The 18,928-nt window shown below is 42.6% G+C and overlaps 1 protein-coding gene across 4 annotated transcripts in view; it reads right to left on the bottom strand.

The window, feature by feature from the left end:
• The window catches only part of LOC126236679 (box A-binding factor-like), a 157,958-nt gene that overhangs the window by 3,096 nt on the left and 135,934 nt on the right, over positions 1 to 18,928 (bottom strand). For 3 of the 4 annotated variants that reach the window (XM_049946166.1, XM_049946168.1, XM_049946167.1), the window contains one exon: positions 15,129 to 15,330. The exons of the other annotated variant lie outside the window; for it this stretch is intronic. In XM_049946166.1, the coding sequence (XP_049802123.1) occupies positions 15,129 to 15,330 (202 nt within the window). The remainder of the gene's footprint in view (positions 1 to 15,128; positions 15,331 to 18,928) is intronic. 4 annotated transcript variants of the gene reach the window in all.

Genomic DNA, 18,928 nt, shown 5'->3' with positions numbered 1-18,928 from the left:
GTCCTCTGTAGACCTCTCTGCAGATCGATACCGTCTCCTGGCGTTACTATCTTCTTACAGACAACCGCATCATCCGCGAACAACCTTAAATAGCATCCGACGAATTCTACTTGATCATTTACATATGTTGTAAGCAGTAACGCTCCTATCACACTTCCTTGGGGCATCCCCGAAATTACCTTTACTTCTGTCGTTTCTGTTCCGTTAAGAGCGACGTGTTGAGTCCCATCCGCAAGGAAGTCTTGAATCTAGCCGAAAATATGGTCCGATATTTAGTAATCTAGTATTTTTGCACTAAATTTCAGTGCCGGATGGTGTGAAATGCCTTCCTCAAGACAAGGAAAACGGTGTCAACATGAGTGACGATTTCTACAACGCTGTGTGTCTCATGGAGGAACATCGCAAACTGAATTCCCCAAGATCTCTGTTTGCAGAATGCATGTTGATTTTTATAGAGGAGATTTTCGTTCTCCGAAAACCTGATAGCACATGATCACAAACCATGTTCCATAATTCAACATCATATTGACGTCTACGATCCTTCTTGAAAACGGAAAGGATGTGTGCTTTTTTCCAATCGCTAGGTACCCTTCGTTGCTCCAGCATCTGTAGGTCCTTCTGCAAATCTGCAGTCAGGGCTAAGTGTAGACTATACATTACTCTATGAGGACAATAAGTGAAAGAGACTGCAACCTTGATGTTGGAGTTGTTTCCACTCCCCAGAGAATTCATACTCACGGTGCCAGTGAAGCTAACTTCCTCCTCCAAACTGGTTTAACCAATGGGTTAAAAAGAGAGAGTGTTTCATGTGAAATACGAACGATGTCAAATACATGCACTGATGACAATGTTAGCCTCTATGTAAGTGAGACAAAATACAGGACTCTTTGAACTGAAAAAATAATCTACCGTAGAGAATAAACTAATGAAAAACGAATGTATTGGGATGAAGTAGAAATGGAATTAGCGACAAACTTTATATCAAAATTTGGGGACCCTCTACTTGACAAGGTGAAGTAATTTTACTGTTTCAGAAGCAAAATAACGCGAAAGTGACTATGCAAAGAGGACATAATAAGCAGACTAACAAAGGTAAAGACAGAATTACTCGATGCAAATGTCATCCGTTTACACTGACGCGCAAATGACACCTGCGTGCTGATGATTGTTTAAAACTCTCAAAACAACCCGGTGTGTCATTAATAATGGCTGCAGCTTCAGCCAAACAGGCAACCAATTCTTCTGGAGACTATCAGTGCCCCTTACTCCAAATACTTCATCTCCCGCCACAAAAATGAATCCACAGGAGGTCAGCAACATCTCTAAAACAACATTCATCACAGGCAACTTGAAATACCGTGTCTGAACATTGCTAGCGTCAAAACATTCATGGGTTCCCAACGTAGAAATGGCGCATCTGTGATATTTTTGTCATGTAACAAGGGGGTTTCTTTTCAGATCTTCTAAACGCTCCAAAATTTCATATGCGTAACATTTTACTCTCTTCATAAAAGGACTGCCATCCATGGTCCGAGAGCTGCCTGGCTGGTTCTGAGCACTATGGGACTTAACATCTGTGGTCATTAGTCCCCTAGAACTTAGAACTACCTATACCTAACTAACCTAAGGACATCACACACATCCATGCCCGAGGCAGGATTCGAACCTGCGACCGTAGCAGTCGCGCGGTTCCGGACTGCGCGCCTAGAACCGCAAGACCACCGCGGGCGGCTGCTGCCTGGCTGGATTAATTCTATAAGTTTATTATAAACAATGCTCTCGCTATTTTACGAGAATGGGACACAAACGTAGCGTACATTTTAACTTTTCTCCGATGTCATTAACGTTAGAAAAGAGACGTAGCGTCAACCCTAAAGCATTTGCTTTAGAATTGATGAAGAACCCATCGGAGTATCCGTCGGAAGTGGTTCGGGAATATCGAAGGAAATGTTAACAATGAAGGACAGACAGGCATTTGAACACTGCTCCTCAGGAAAGGGAGTCTAGGGGCTCTTAACTAATCTATAATTTCACTAGGTAAGATGAATAGAGCAAAGCCAGCGGTAGTTGTAAAAGTAAAGTCAAACCGGTAATCTTCTTAACAGGCGAGTGTCTGTCATGGTTCTGATTATTAAGAGAGGAGGAGAAATACTGACCTCGGTTAATGAACTAATCATATTAATGTAACATAGCGGTTTTGGATCTCGCCACCACACTTTTTGAGATACGTCGAATGATAAAGCTTAAAGAAGCGCCAAGATTAAATGTGTAAAATGAGAGTAGTCACTAAGTATGAAATAAGATAAATTCATGATTAGATACAATAATCGTCGGATAAATATCACTATCAATCGGGCAACAAAGCAGTGTAGACTGGTGCCGTATGCTGGAGACAAGCAGTCGGTTCTTCGGAGTCTCTTTCACCTTGAGGGTGAGTAAAAATTGGATAATTGACGGGAATTTTAAGATCCTATGCGCAGACTGAGCTTATCTTATGTAAGTTTATGTGCAAAGTCAACTATAAAATGGCTGACAACACGAAAAATGTTTCTGAAAGTAGAGCATGACCTATCGGACTCTGTGAATGGAAGACATAGGGGGCAAAAAGACCTTAAGTCCTCTAAATAAATGTGACCGCAGTATTTCACAATGTGTTTCTAGAAACGTGAACAGATAAGCTTACCCTGTGAGAATAATGTTATCAGATGGCACGTCTTAAGAGCCGCTGCCATGCGCTGGGTTAATCTTGATGACTCTACTCTGTTCCAAAGATTAAATCTGCTTTCTTTGCGGTTCAGACATCTTTGTTACAAAGTCTAGTCGCGGAAGGTGACCTGTGCCTCAAGATGTAATCTTTTTGGTCTGTATTTGCTTAGCACTGGACAGGAACGCTATCAGGGAGATAAGCCGTCCCGTCACATGACGATTAAAATTCGTGTCGTGTGCCGCAAGTGGACACGCTAGGCATTTTAATGATCGACGTGATCCTGTACCAAGCCGTACCGCGCATCAACTCCTTTTGAGCTGACTGACGATCAAGGTTCTCGACAGACAGACAAACAAAACGAGTATGTCTTCGTTCGAAGCTGTGCTATCGCTAAATCTACATCTTCATGTACGTGGATACTCTGCAAATCACACTTTAAGTGCCTGGCAGAGGATTCGTCAAACCAACTTCAGAATGATTCTCTGTTATTCCACTCTAGAACAGTGCACGGATAAAAACGAACTCCTATATCTTTCCGTCAGAACTCTGATTTACCTTATTTTATTAAGATGATCGTTCTCCCTATGTGAGTCGGTGTCAAAAAAATATTTTCACATTCGGAGGAGAAAGTTGATGATGGAAATTTCGTGAGAACATCCCGGCGGAACGAGAAACGCCTTTGTTTTAATTAAGTCCACCCAAAGTCCTGTAACACGTCCGTGACACTATCTACACTATTTCTCGATAACACAAAACGAGCAGCTATTCTTTGAACTTTCTCGATGTGCTCCGTTACCCCACCTGGTAAGGTTCCCACACCGCGCAGTCTCTTTAGTAGATCTGTTGCATCTTCTAAGTGTTCTGCCAGTAAAAAGCAGTCTTTGGTTCGTCTTCCCCACATCATTTTCTATGTGCTCTTTCCAATTTAAGTTGTTCGTAATTGTAATTCCTAGGTATTTAGTTGAATTTACTGCCTTTAGATTTGACTGATTTATCGTGTAACCGAAGTTTAACGGATTCCTTTTGGCACTCATGTGGATGACCACAACATTTTCATTATTTAGCGTCAGTTGCCAATTTTCGCGTCATGAGGGTATGGAAAGGATATAAGGAGAAGAGACCGTTTAATTCTATGAGCATAGGTGCTTGGTCACGCCAACAGACGAAATTCACCCACGTTGCCAGCAATCCTCGAATGGAAATTCCGGTCATAAAGACACTATTTAATCACACAGTAATATTACGGATAAATATTTTTTATAAAAAATACTCTGCGGTGCTAGATTACCTTGTGCTAGTTCGAAGCCGAGTAGGAAGATCTCTACCAAGTGTTATTGCTGCAGGCAGAAAGATATGAAACCAAAGCGATGAAGAATATGAGGATACCAGTAAGCTAAAAAATATAGTGCCTGAGGGCTGTCCCAATGAGGTCAAACTGCATTAACAAGAATATACTGACCAGTGATAGTACAAGAAAAGTAAGCAAACATTAATTGGTGTCGTACCTAATGAAGTACGTGTTACAAACTCCAGTTAATACCCGTAAAGAAAGAGTATGAAAGCCTTGACAGCAAACACTCTATTGGGAATGGCTAACATCCCTTTCGGGCTCGTTTGACAAACTTGTAGATTATGTTATCTGTGCAAAATTATGAGGATATGCACTTACGAGATACGGGCTACATAAGATGTCTCATATATCTGGGCCACTCCAAATAGGTTTCGGTCCAGAAAAAAAGTAAAGAAATATCGCAAACAACATTTGCTTGATAAATTTTGTTATTTGCTTCTCACAAAAAGTTATTTGGGGGGATCTCGATCAATGGAACACCGTGCACAGTGACCCATCTGTTACTTAAAACGACCTCCTCTCGAACAGGCTTCTTTTGGATAAGCTCAGACAGTTTGTGTACAACACGGATGGAGTGGTCAGTGAACAGGCATGCGCTACAGCTGGAAGCGGCCTGCCATTAATAAAGTATAATTACATATGTCATATCGGCAGGTCTGATTTTTTTCTAGAAGTGGATAATGACGATCCAATAGTTGCAATGGTCATTTATATCTTAGCTATATGGGGATGGGTTAGGAAGATATCCAACCGGTAATATATTTATCTCCGACAATTACTCCGAAGCAAATCTCTCAAAGTCCTTGCTAAGATTGGAGGATTAGTCATACACTTTTTCTTTATTTCGAATAGGCTATTGAAGAGGCCACTCTGATCAACTTATTGCTTGGATTGACTCCTGATTTTTTCTATTATTACATCGTTCTCCGAGTATGAAGTTCTGTTTTTCCTCTTCTCCGCCCAGAATATGCCTGTCGTTTGGCATGGTGATTTGTCCTCGACCCTCTTATGGTTAGTATGTTTCTGAAAAAGTCTTGAGGTCTGTTGGTATGCCATACTGGATCATTTATTTCCCTTTAAACTTGTTAGGTGTTAGGTGTGTTGCAGAACTATCGGGCGTTACATAATTTCCATCGCATTGTCTGCGTATGCGATAAGTACCTTACTAGATTCCTCTAGAATTCGGAAGCGGTGAACGGTATATAAACTGAGTGAAGACATACAAAGGCCCGTGTGACCTGTGGACCAATTTTGTTCTACGTCATCTTCCCGTATTCAGTACCGCCCACTTGTTCAGGTACGATCTATAGGTGAGATGTGCCCCTGAAATGTCTGAGTTTTTCTTCCTTGCGCTTGTGCATTGATATTTCAGTTTACTTCTAGAGATTTTAGTTAGGTCTCTCCTACGCGTTCCTTGTTCTTTGACCTGAAGTTCTTCCTAAATATCTTACTCTACACAAATTCCGATTTGTCTATCAGCCTTTTTTTAGTCAAAGAAAGGATTCAGTATTGGCATAATTTCTGTGAGTATAGCAGCATACCGGTATTTGTTATTCAGAGTATGTTCATCCGCAGAAAAGTATCCAAGACGTGACAAGATTAAAAAATTGTCATTTTCGATACAGCCAGTTCAGTGAATTTTAGAACGTATCGAACCAAAAGAAATAAATTTGGCAGTAAATGCATAAAACCTGATGTATCTCAAACGTTTGATAGTTACCCACTCAACGTTATTTTGAAGGTATACCTAAAACGCAAACACATTTCGTTTTTATATGCGAAGTAAGTTATTTCATACTATTAGTAACGTCGCAAAACTACCGTAAGTTAACATAGAATGCCATAAGTAAGTATAAACTAGAGTAGTTTCCGTAATAGCGTTACTCAGTTAAGACTATAATCGCGTTACTTGTGCGTTAGGTATGTTGCACACGTATCGGACGTTACATTTCCATCACATTGTTTGCGTATGCGATAACTACCTTACCAGACTCCTCTAGAAATCGGAAGTGGTGAACGGTATATAAACTGAGTAAAGATATACAAAGGGCCGTGTAAACTGTGGAACAATCTTCTGTCTGTTACTTAAAAATAAAGAGTATTCCACAAAAGATATTTTTATTCACATACACATATCAAAAAAGTTTCGCTTCACCTCGGTTCCGAGAGTTTCGGAACCTGTACAGAAAATTGGAAGAGAGATCAACATAAACATCACTTCCGCCCTTTTTATTGTTCATGAAAACCACACATTGCATGTTGTTCCACCATACAGCGAGATCTTCAGAGGTGGTGGTCCAGATTGCTGTACACACCGGTACCTCTAATACCCAGTAGCACGCCTTCTTGCATTGATGCATGCCTGTATTCGTCGTGGCATACTACACACAAGTTCATCAAGGCACTGTTCTTCCAGATTGTCTCACTCCTCAACGGCGATTCGGCGTAGATCCCTCAGAGTGGTTAGTGGGGGCATATGGTCCATAAACAGCCATTTTCAATCTACCCCAGGCATGTTCGATAGGGTTCACGTCTGGAGAACATGCTGGTCACTCTAGTCGAGCGATGTCGTTATCCTGAAGGAAGTAATTCACAAGATGTGTACGATGGAGGGATGAACTGTCGTCCTGAAGGCGAATGCCTCGCCAATATTCTTCCGATATGGTTGCACTATCGGTCGGAGGATGGCATTCATGTAACGTATAGCCGCTACGGCGCCCTCTATGACCACCACGTCATACACGGGCCCCACATAATGCCACCCCAAAGTAGCAGGGAATGTCCATCTTGCTGCACTCGTTGGAAAGTGTGTCTAAGGCGTTCAGCCTTACCGGGATGCCTCCAAACACGTCTCTGACGATTGTCTGGTTGAAGGTATATGCAACACTCATCGGTGAAGAGAACGCGATGCCAATCCTGAGCGGTCCACTCGCCACTTTGTCGGGCCCACATGTACCGCGCTGCACGGTGTCGTGATTGCAAAGGTGGACCTCGCCTTGGACATCGGGAGTAATGTTGCGTATCATGCATCCGATTGCGCACAGTCTGAGTCGTAACACGACGTCCTGTGGCTGCACGAAAAGCATTACTGAACATGGTGGCGTTGCTGCCAGGATTCCGCCGAGCCATAATCCGTAGGTAGCGGTCATCCAATGCAGTAGTAGCCCATGGGCGGCCTGAGCGAAGCATGTCATCGACAGTTCCTGTCTCTCTGTATCTCCTCCGTGTCCGAACAACATCGCTATGGTTCACTCAGAGACGTCTGGACACTTCCCTTGTTGAGAGTCCTTCCTGGCACAAAGTAACAATGCGGACGCAATCAAACCGAGGTACTGACCGCCAGAGCAAGGCTGAACTACAGACAGCACGAGCCGTGTACCTCCTTCCTGGTGGAATGACTGGAACTGATCGGCTGTTGGACCCCCTCTGTCGAATAGGCGCTGCTCATGCGTGGTAGTCCGCAGCTCGTGGTCGTGGGGTAGCGTTCTCGCTTCCCACGCCCGGGTTCCCGGGTTCGATTCCCGGCGGGGTCAGGGATTTTCTCTGCCTCGTGATGACTGGGTGTTGTGTGATGTCCTTAGGTTAGTTAGTTTTAAGTAGTTCTAAGTTCTAGGGGACTGATGACCATAAATGTTAAGTCCCATAGTGCTCAGAGCCATTTGAACCATGCGTGGTTGTTTACATCTTTGGGCGGGTTTAGTGACATCTCTGAACAAAGGGACTTTGTCTATGATACAATTTCCACAGTCAACGTCTATCTTCACGAGTTCTGGGACACGGAGTGATGCAAAACTTTTTTGATGTGTAGTATAATAGTATGACACCGAAAATTGAACATCGTAAACAGAAAAAAATGAAATCGACTGAAGGAGTCCAGCTGGCGGGATCTTCTCAAGAAATTTCAAACCCCGACTTTCCCTTCCGAATGCGAAATAATTTTGTTGATGCCGGATTAGATAGAGAGAAATGATCATGTTAATAAAATAAGCGAAATCAGATCTCGCACGGAAAGATACAGGTGTTCTTCTTTTCCGTGCGCTCTTCGAGACTGGAATAAGAGTGAATTATTGCGAAGGTAGTTCGATGAAACCTTTGTCAGGCATTTAAGTGTGATTCGCAGAGTATCCGTTTAGATGTAGATGTATGGAGATGTAGATACTATTAATGTTTGTGCTGATATTTCAGCTGACAACCTTATAGCCGTCCTTAAGGTGAGCCGCTTGCAATGTTTTTAAATCGCTTTAAACAATGCTGGGGAGAAAATGCGCATGAGTAAGTAAAGTGATTCAAAAATCTTCCAGTCGGCTCATCTTGACAAAGGCTCCAAGGTAGACGGCAGAAAAAGTGGAACAAGAATTAATGATATGCACGCCCGAAATGATGGTAGACACATAGTTTGTCTGTCTTTTTTAGAACTAATTGTAGTAGACCAAAAACGAAAAATGCTTTAAAAGAAAATTTATGAGTAACAGAAAATAAAATAAAAAAGAAACTTTCCGGTTAATGTTTTTCTTTCATGAAGACTTCCGCTTCGTTACTCTTGTTCATATTTTATTGTAGGTATTGTCGTCGCAACATTTTTAGAGCCAATAATTTTCTGTGTATCTGAACTCTCCCCCATTTTTTTTTATTGTCATCAGTCTTCTGTTTGGGTTTGAAGCGGACCACCGTAAATTCCTCTTCATCTCAGAAGAACACCAATGTCCTACGTCCTCAATTATTTGTTGACGCATTCCATTCTCCGTTTTCCTTGTTTTTACTCTTTACAGCTCTCTCAAGGACCATGGAAGTTTCTCTGCAGCTCGTGGTCTAGTGGCCAGTATTGCCGCCTCTGGACCACGGGTTCCGGGTTCGATTCCCGACAGGGTTGCGACTGGGTGTTTGTGATGTCCTCATCATCTCATCATCATTCGGGAAGTGCCGAGGCTGGAAATGGAAAGATTTGGAACTTATACGGGCGATGATGACCACTATCCTGAGTGCCCTACAAACCAACATCATCATCACCATGGAAGATATTCACTGATGTCTTAATACAGAACCTATCATCCTGCCCACTGTTTTCCATATGTTCGTTTCTTCCCCGATTCTGTGGACAACCTTCTCACTCCCTGTATTATCAGACAACAAACTTTTCAATATTTTACTAAAAGCAACACATCTCAAACGCACCGATTCTGTGCTTTACCCTGTTTATCACAGTGTGTGATTCACTATCATACAATCGTCTGCTCCCATCAAACATTCTCAGAAATTTCTTCCTCAGGTTGAGGAGTATGTTTGATACCAGTAGATTCCTTTGGACAGGAACGCCCTCTCTACCTGTACTACTCCGCTTTTTATGTCATACTTGATTCGTCTGTTAGGTGTTATTTTAATTTCAAGGTAGTAGAATTCCTTAACTTACGCTACTTCGTGGTCACCAATCCTGATTTTAAGTTTATGGCTATTCTCATTTCTACCGCATCTCATTAACTTTCGAGTTTCTTCGGTTTACTCTCAATACATATTTTGTACTCAATAGACTGCTCGTTCCATTCAACAGATCTGCAATTCTTCTTCACTCCCATTCACGACAGCAATGTCATCAGCGAATCTTATAATAGATATCCTTTCATTCTGAATTTTAATCCTGCTCTTGAACCTTTCTTATATTTCCGTCATTGCTTCTTCGATGTATGGACTGAACAGTAGGGGCGAAAGACTGTATCCCTGCCTTACACCCTTTTTAATCCGAGTAGATCGTTCTTGGTCTTTCGCTCTTATTGTTACCTCTTGGTTCTTGTACAGATTGTGTATTACCCGTCTTTCCCTACAGCTTGCCCCTATTTTTCTCAGAATTCCGAACATCTTGCACCATTTTACTTTATGAATGCTTTTCCTTCAGTCTTGCTTCCATTATCAAGAGGAAAGTCAGATCTGACTCTCTGGTTCCTTTAAGTGTCCTACAGCCAAACTGATCGTCGTCTAACAGATATTCAATTATTTTCCGTTCTGCCTAATATTATTCCGGTCAGAAATTTGGACATATGAGCAGTTAAGCTGACTGCGATAATTCTCGATTTATTTTCCTTTGCTGTCTTCGGGGTTATAAGGCTGTATTTTTCCGAAAGTCTCATGGTACATCTCCAGTCTCATGTAGTCTACACAACACCTTAAATAGTCGTTTGGTTGCCACTTAGCCAGTGATTCAGAAAAAATATTACTTTATGACTTATTTGACCTCGACTCTTCCAAAGATCTGGTAAATGCTGACTCTAATACTGGATCCACTATGTCTTCCCTGTTGACTTCCATTTCTTCTTCTATCAAGTCATCAGTGAAGTCCTCCCCTTCTCAGATGCCTTCAACGTACTGTTTCCACCTATCCATACACTCCTCTCCATTTAACAGTGTAATTCCTCTTGCACTCTTAATGTTACCAACCTTGCTTTTAGTTTCACCGAAGACTGTTTTGATTTTCATATATGCTGAGTGTGTCCTTCCTACGACCATTCCTTTTTCGATTTCTTCATATTTTTTCTCACCTGTTTAGCTTTGGTTTTTCTGTGCTTCTTATTTATTTCGTTCCAGAATGACTTGTATTGCTGTATTCTTGTCTTTCTCTGAACATTTATGTGGTTAGTTTTATTATTTGGAAATTGAAGTAGTAGTTCTGTTATCCAACGTTTCTTCGTAGGTACCTTCCCCGTTTGTCTTTTCAACTTCTCTGACTCCCCACATTAGACACGTCATAAACTGAAGCGCATACTGTGGTATTCATTATCACAGAGTCTACAGCCTTAGAGAAATTCAACGCGTCTCAACGTTCCTCAGTGCTTCAGGACCCCACTTCTTTCCACACTGATTATTATGGACGATTCTCTTAAACTTGAGTCTACTCTTCATCATTACTGAAATATGACCTGAGTTTATATCTGCCCCTGGATATGCTGGTGCCACACGAAATCTCTGTCTGATTATGGTGCAATCCAGCTGAAATCTTCCTGTTTGTCCAGGCCTTCTGTAATTCTTGAAATTTATCGCAGAACCCAGTTTGTCTTTCTCCTCTCTCATTCCTACTTCCAAGCCCATATTCTCTCGGAACGTTTTCTTCTTTTCCTTCCTCTATTACCGCGTTCCATTCACCATGAAAATTAGATTATTTTCTCCCTGTATATGCTGATTTATCCAATCAATGTTATCATATTCTTTCTCGTCATCTTCTGCTTACAATGTCGGCACGTATATCTGAACAATTCTTGCTGGCGTTGGTTTTCTGTCGATTTTGATGACAACAGTCCTATCACTAAACTGTTCACAGTAACTCCCTGTCCAAACTATGTTCTTATTCGCAACTACTCCCGTTATGCTACTTTCCGCTATTGAAGATATTATACTGTATTCTTCTAAGGAGAAATCGTTATCTTCTTACCATTTCATTTCACTTGACCTCCACTATATCTAGATTGCGCCCTTGCATTTCCATTGCCGTATTTTATGGCTTCTTTACCACATTCAGACTTCTGACATTCCATACTCTGACTCTTAGAATATTACTCCCTCGTTATTTATTGAGTCCTTTTCTTATGTCCACCTTCGCCTTGGCAGTCCCTTCTCGGAGCTATGAATGAATGACTATGCCCGAATTTTTTTCTCAATACAGAGATCAACATGACACTTCTTCAATTACAGGCCACATATCCTGTGGATACACATTACGTGTCTTTAATACAGTGGTTTCCATTAACATCTTCATGTTCATGCCGTGTATCACTGCTTATTCTTCCGCCTTTCAGGGGCAGTTTCTTGCCCTGTCCGCCTGCTTAGCTGGGTGGTAACGTGCTTGCCTCCCATGCAGGCGGGCCCGGTTTCGATTCCCGGCCGGGTTGGAGATTTTCTCCGCTCGTGGACTGGGTATTGTGTTGTCCTCCTCATCATTTCATCCTCATCACCGGCGCGCAAGTCGCCCAATGTGGCGCCGAATGAAATAAGACTCGCACTTGGCGGCTGAACTTCCCCGACAGGGGCTCCCGGCCAACGATGCCATACGCTCATTTGATTTTTTTTCTTGCCCCAATGCCAAGAGGTTGCCTCGGATCTCTAACCGTTCCTTCGCCATCTTTGACAAGGCCGTCAGCAGAACAAGTGTGACTGCTTATATCGGAAGTCTTTGACCGCCATTGCTGATGATTCTCATTGAAAATTTAAGGATTGGGTGGTTTCGAACCTGGGACCCAGGGTGCTTTGATTACTGTCAAAGATGCTAGCCCTACTCTACGGGTCTCTGTATAATTGAAATTTGGTTACTTTGTGCATTTCAGTCAGAGAAACAAACCCTGAGCCGTGCTACCCATTATACAGGGTGAGTCAAAAAGGAAGAACGGGTTTCAGTTGTTTATTACAGACAATTGCTCATATCACTGGATAGAGGAAGGTTCAAAGTATTATGTTCGCGCAGACGCTACTCCATACCCTCAACAGTTTATCTAACAGTCGGCAGATGTGGGCTGAAGTGCTCGCTATAGCAAAAATCTACTGATACCAGTACTGCTGGCCCTTGTTTCGATCACAACCGAGGTATCATTCCTGCACGTCGGTCGGGGGCCTGAAGATGGCGTATTGAAAGGTTGAAACTGGCTGCCAAATAAAATAAGGTTCATAACTAGGTGGCTGAAAGGTATTTAACTTGACAACCTGAGCACCATGTGTTGCTCGAGAAACATCGAAACGGTAGTCCATTTCATTCCACGAGCGAAACAAGAAGTCCTCGTTTATTGAATAGACAGTTTCAACGATTCGATTTCTGAGTTCTTGAAGAGTAGCTGACATAGGTGGTACAAAGCCTCAGATTTTTATGTACCCCACAGAAAGAAATCGCAAGTCATGAGATCTAGTGACCCGGGAGGCCAATGAACAAGATCTTGTTGTCCACCTATTGCAATCTGACTTTGAGGGATGGTGTTGTTAAGATAAGGTTGGTTGGTTTGTTTTGGGGAAGGAGACCAGACAGTGTGGTCATCGGTCTCATCGGATTAGGGAAGGATGGGGAAGGAAGTCGGCCGTGCCCTTTCAGAGGAACCATCCCGGCATTTACCTGGAGTGATTTAGGGAAATCACGGAAAACCTAAATCTGGATGGCCGGACGCGGGATTGAACTGTCGTCCTCCCGAATGCGAGTCCAGTGTCTAACCACTGCGCCACCTCGCTCGGTGTTAAGATAACATCACCATCATGCAGAAAAGTGAAATCATTGGAATCTTCGTAAAGCCGAGGAAAGAACAAATTTTGAAGCGTTTGCAGATATGACATTCCTGTCACAGTTTACTCCGCAGAAAAGAATGGTCCATAAACTTTGTGAACAGAAAGGACACAAAACACATTCTGTTTCGGCGAGTCTCTTCCATATTTTACGACGACGCCAGGAATCTGTGACCCACAAATTCTTACAGTATGCCGGTTTACTTTACCCGATAGATGAAAATCTATTCGTTCGAAAAGATGAGGCGTTCAGAAAGTGTCCTCTTCCATATACTGGAGGACTGAAATCCAAAATTCGTACCTTCTGTTATGGTCACCGGGACGCAATTGCTGCAGTGACTGCGACTTGTAAGGCGTCCTTTCAGAACACGCTACTCCGTTGTTGGAGGAAGGCGAAGACCTTGGCCTGCCCGATGTTTTCATCAGACGCACTTGGCCGACCACTGCTCTTCCCTTTGCATATGCAACCAACTTCCAAGAAAACTTCTCATAAATCTGCTTGTGCAGACGCGGCTTCTCGCTGAACTGACGGCGGAATGCAACATGCACTTGAACAATGATGATGATGCGTGTTATTACTGCTTTATGCAGTGGCAAAAATCATTCTGATCACTGTTGTAACTGTACAAGTCAACAATAGGTAGCTATAGTTGAAGTATAAGAGAGGGAGGCTAGTACGATTAAAAGTCGAGTAATCGGTCTTTTAGATTATTTAAATAAATCGGTTAATCACATCGATTAATTGTATCCCAATAATCGGTTATTCGTTTAATTGTCATGTTACGCTTGTACTTCTCGGTTAGGCATTCTCCTACAAATTTGAAACGGTGAAAATATTCGTTCTACAGAAAAAGTAAAGCGTTGCTATCACACTTATATTCCTTTACTTCTAACTAATGACAGATTCCAAGTTGCATTAAATGCATATTTACCATGTGTTTATCTTTAATAGAAATATATACCTATTTAACGTTTATTATCGAAGCTAGTTAATACCGTCGTTTTAACACGGATACTGAAGTGAATATGCTTATAATCACCAACATTTTTCAGGAAGTGAGCTAAAATAAATAAATGTCGTGTGACTAGGGCCTCCCGTCGGGTAGACGGTTCGCCTGGTGCAAGTCTTTCGATTTGACCCCACTTCGGCGACTTGCGCGTCGATGGGGATGAAATGATGATGATTAGGACAACACAACACCCAGTCCCTGAGCGGAGAAAATGTCCGACCCAGCCGGGAATCGAACCCGGGCCCTTAGGATTGACAGTCCGTCAGCTCCTCATTTTGTTCGTTTTCGTTCGTTGTATCTGCTCTGGGCGGACGTCGAAAGAGACCCGTTTCAGTTCGTTGTTGATCCATTAACTCATTTTTTCTTATTACAGACGGCAGCTAGCCGTCTGACCGAACACGCTGAGAGCTACCGTGCCGGCGTTACCGGGAGCGGACACTTGAAAAATGGATTGACTTCACTCAGATTCCAGCACAGAAAATGATTTCTCTTGCGGTGTAGTCGCCATGTTGCTACAATCAAACAACAGGGCAGCTGTATAAAGAGTTTGAACTCGCGTATCCAGTGACATGCGCTATGCGTCTCTGTTTTTAATAATCTGTCTGTAATAAACAATTAAAATCTGTTCTTTCTTTTTGAAACGGCCGGTATTTCTGCATCACAATACACTTTTCGCATTGTAAAAAGAGGAAGGGTGCCCCATGTGTCTCGTGCTGTAACCACGAACAGTTCCTTGTCCGCCTGATATTTTTTGTGAGTAAAGATGCGAACGTTATTGTAGTGGAGGCAATGCTGTGGTGGAGATGTGAGCAGCACTCACTTGGAGGCGATGTGGCGGTTGAGCAGCGAGGAGGTGGGCAGCTCGAGCGCGGGCGACCCCGCGGGCGCGGGCAGGTACTGGTCGTGGTCGTCCTCCAGCAGCGGCACCTCGGGGTACTGCAGCCGCACCGCCGCCGCTGCCGCCGCAGAGGCGGCGGTGCGGTGGCCGTGCCCCGTGTACTGCGTGTGGGCCGCGCTGCGCCCTGCAACACACCGCGCCCACAAACGTCACCTAACGGCCTGTCCTACCAACATACTTGCAGTGTTCACTTACTTGCCTAATCAATAACAATGTGAGGAAGTGAGTCTTGGGCTGTGGGAAATCAGGAAGAAAACAGAATAGTGAAGCGTGTGAGATGTTGTGTTACTAGAGTTGTAAAACTACCGCGAGCTTCCGTAGAATATCGTAAGTCGGCGTAGGCTACGGTACTTTTTCTAGTAGCTTTGGCAAGTTAAGATCGCAACCGCGTTACTTGTGTTAGGTTCGTTACCTCGTTTCTCTCTCTTTGTTTGCGTATGCGATCAGTCTCTTGTTAGGTTCTCCTAGAAACCAGCAGCGGTGAAATGTCTAGAAACTGAGAGAGAGCTGCATAACTTACGGAACGTTTTTGTTCTTTATACGAGGGTGAGTCAAATGAAAACCTTAAATATTATTTATTGTGCAGAAGTGGTACAAAGCTGTATCACTTTTCAACATAATCTAATCAAATGGTTCAAATGGCTCTGAGCACTATGGGACTCAACATCTTAGGTCATAAGTCCCCTAGAACTTAGAACTACTTAAACCTAACTAACCTAAGGACATCACACACACCCATGCCCGAGGCAGGATTCGAACCTGCGACCGTAGCAGTCCCGCGGTTCCGGACTGTAACATAATCTCCCCCACGCTCAATGCAAGTCCTCCAGCTCTTACAAAGTGCATAAATTCCTTTAGAAAAAAATTCTTTTGGTAGTCCGCGCAACCACTCATGCACGGCGTCGCGTACCTCTTCATCAGAACGGAACTTCTTTCCTCCCTTTGCGTCTTTGAGTGCTCCAAACATATGGAAATCACTTGGGGCAAGGTCTGGTGAGCATGGTGGATGAGGAAGACACTCAAAATGCAGGTCTGTGATTCTTGCAACTGTTGTACGGGCAGTGTGGGGCCTTGCATTGTCATGTTCCAAAAGGACACCTGCTGACAGCAATCCACATCGCTTTGATTTGACTGCAGGCCGCAGATGAGTTTTTAGGAGATCTGTGTATCATGTACTGGTGACAGTGGTCCCTCTAGGCATGTAAAACTCCAAAATGACGCCTTTTTCGTCCCAAAAGAGAGTCAGCATAACCTTCCCTGATGATGGTTCTGTTAGAAACTTCTTTGGTTTTGGTGATGAGGAATGGCGCCATTCCTTGCTCGCTCTCTTCGTTTCCGGTTGGTGGAATTGAGCCCAGGTTTCGTCCCCAGTAACGATTCTTGCAAGGAAGCAATCGCAATTCTTGTTGAAAACGCCGAAGAAGTTCTTCACAAGGATTAACACGTTGTTCTCTCATTTCAGGAGTCAGCTGCCGTGGCACTCATCTTGCAGACACTTTGTGAAACTGGAGCACAACATGCACAATGTGGTGCGCTGACCCACGACTAATCTGTACACATGCTGCAATGTCATTCACTGTCACTCGGCGGTTTTCCTTCACTATGGCTTTAACAGCTGCTACGTTCTGAGGACTCACAACTCGTTGTGCCTGACCTGGACGAGGAGCATCTTCCACTGAAATCACGCCATTTGCGGACTTCCTTCTCCATTCGTAGACTTGCTGCTGTGACAAACATGCATCACCGTACTGAACCGTAATAGGTTTCACACCTTCACTACGCAAAAACCGAATAACAGAATGCTGTTCTTCCCTGATGCAAGTCGCAAGTAGGGCGGTCGTCTTTATACTGATACTGCGACGTTATGTGTGCATCTGCACTATGCTGCCATCTACAGGCCATTCTGAACGCTGTTTGTATCATACTTACAGGATAACGGGTCGAAATTTCGATTTGTTATTACAAATTTAAGGTTTTCATTTCACTCACTCTCGTAGTTATCCTCCTGTCTGTTACTCAAAAATACGCAGTATTTATAGCAAAATTGAAATTTATAATTTTTAATTTTGGTTTTATTCGAAAATAGTTGATTAGGAACCTGAAAAGTAGGATATTGTAATAAAATTTTTTAAAACATACGGATTTGTCTTACAGAGTTATAAAATGCAGTTTCCTCGGCAATAAAGGGTAAATTAAAAAAAAAAAGCAAAAAAATATGAAACATCGCTTCAGTACTTTGTTGAGCTTACAAAAAATATGTTCCTTTTTTTCATAAACGACAATTCGCACATCAATAATAGTTCTTACTTTTGATCGTGATGTTGAACGTTCTATTGAGTACAAAATAACAATAATTACATAGGTTCTTTTATGTCTGTGCATATAAACTGTATTTGGATCAAAAGTAATTGTTTTTGGTAACATAGAACCGCAGAAGTTACGCCATCAACTAATTTTTATTACGTACAAAATGCAATTTATATTTTTTAAGGATATAAACTACTCAGCGGACTAACACTGAACAACGATGTGCGGTTCTAATCATGTGCAAAACGAACAAAAAACAGAGAAAAGTCGTCGACTCCCAGTTCCTCTCTTAAACATTCATTTATGTTTCTTTCCCTATCAATGCTATCGATATTACTGATAATCGTAACATTTACTACGTCATTCATGTATTCTACCAAAATTACCGAACCGCAGTTCTAGGTATTGCAGAAAATTAAGTCCACTGATAACGTAAGAGAACTGAAGGTTCTTCACAGAATCGGCTAAAAAGGGGATACGCGGAAAATACTGACTAGAAGAAGGGACAGAAGGACGGAACATGACTTAACGTATCGAGGAATAACTTTCATGTTACTAGAGGGAGCCGTAGATGGCAAACATCGTAGGGATTGGCGGAGATCTGAATACATATAAAAAACTATTCAGGAAGGTAGGTGTGTATGCTGGTCTGAATTTGACACTGGAGGAAAAAATCATGGCAAGTTCTATCAAACCAGTCAGAAGTATGGTGACAAAAAAGTCGATAGTTCGAGCGGAAAAACTGCGACCAGTCAACGTGCCTCTATGGTTTGGGTAACACGTTACATTTGCGCCACACTGCATAAATTTTATCCACGCAGTTGCCTTCTAAAAACAGGTGTGCTGTCGGGATAATGTGCAGAAACAAGTGCCTCGTGCGAATCTCCGTCAGAGAAGAAATGGACTTTCGCTTGCTTTCGGCAGTAGGCGATAAATGGAGAGGAGCAAGAACTGGTACCGAGACGGAAAATTAAGCGCCCCTCAGCTGTGAGGAAAGGGCGACACTAGATGGCACTAGCCTGCAAAGTGTGAGGTAGAAACTGTTGTTATTAAAATAACGCTTGTTGTTTCGGAGGGGGTATCGAAAAAATCCGAAAGGGTCAAGGAACTGTAATTACAGTAACTGTACCTAAATATTTAAGTGCGGTAGGGCATGCTTTATGCAAATGTAGTCCTTCTGCACTGCAGAATAATTATGTCCAACAGTTAGCCCTTATTAATTAGCTCTTACTAATTTTTAGGACGTTAATACATACAAGAATATTTTGAACTTCCGTGTTGTTATAAACAAATGTACACTCCCGGAAAAAAATCAGCACCCTACAGGATAAGATCATCATTTTATTGACAAGTGAGATGACAGGTAGTTCATTATTGAAGGAGTATATGATAACAAATACATACTAGATGAAACA

Source organism: Schistocerca nitens, chromosome 2 (assembly GCF_023898315.1).
Source record: "Schistocerca nitens isolate TAMUIC-IGC-003100 chromosome 2, iqSchNite1.1, whole genome shotgun sequence".
In the NCBI taxonomy this organism is placed as follows: Eukaryota; Metazoa; Arthropoda; class Insecta; order Orthoptera; family Acrididae; genus Schistocerca; species Schistocerca nitens.
Note: the sequence above shows the minus strand (reverse complement) of the source record. Positions and strands in the feature narration are given on the sequence as shown.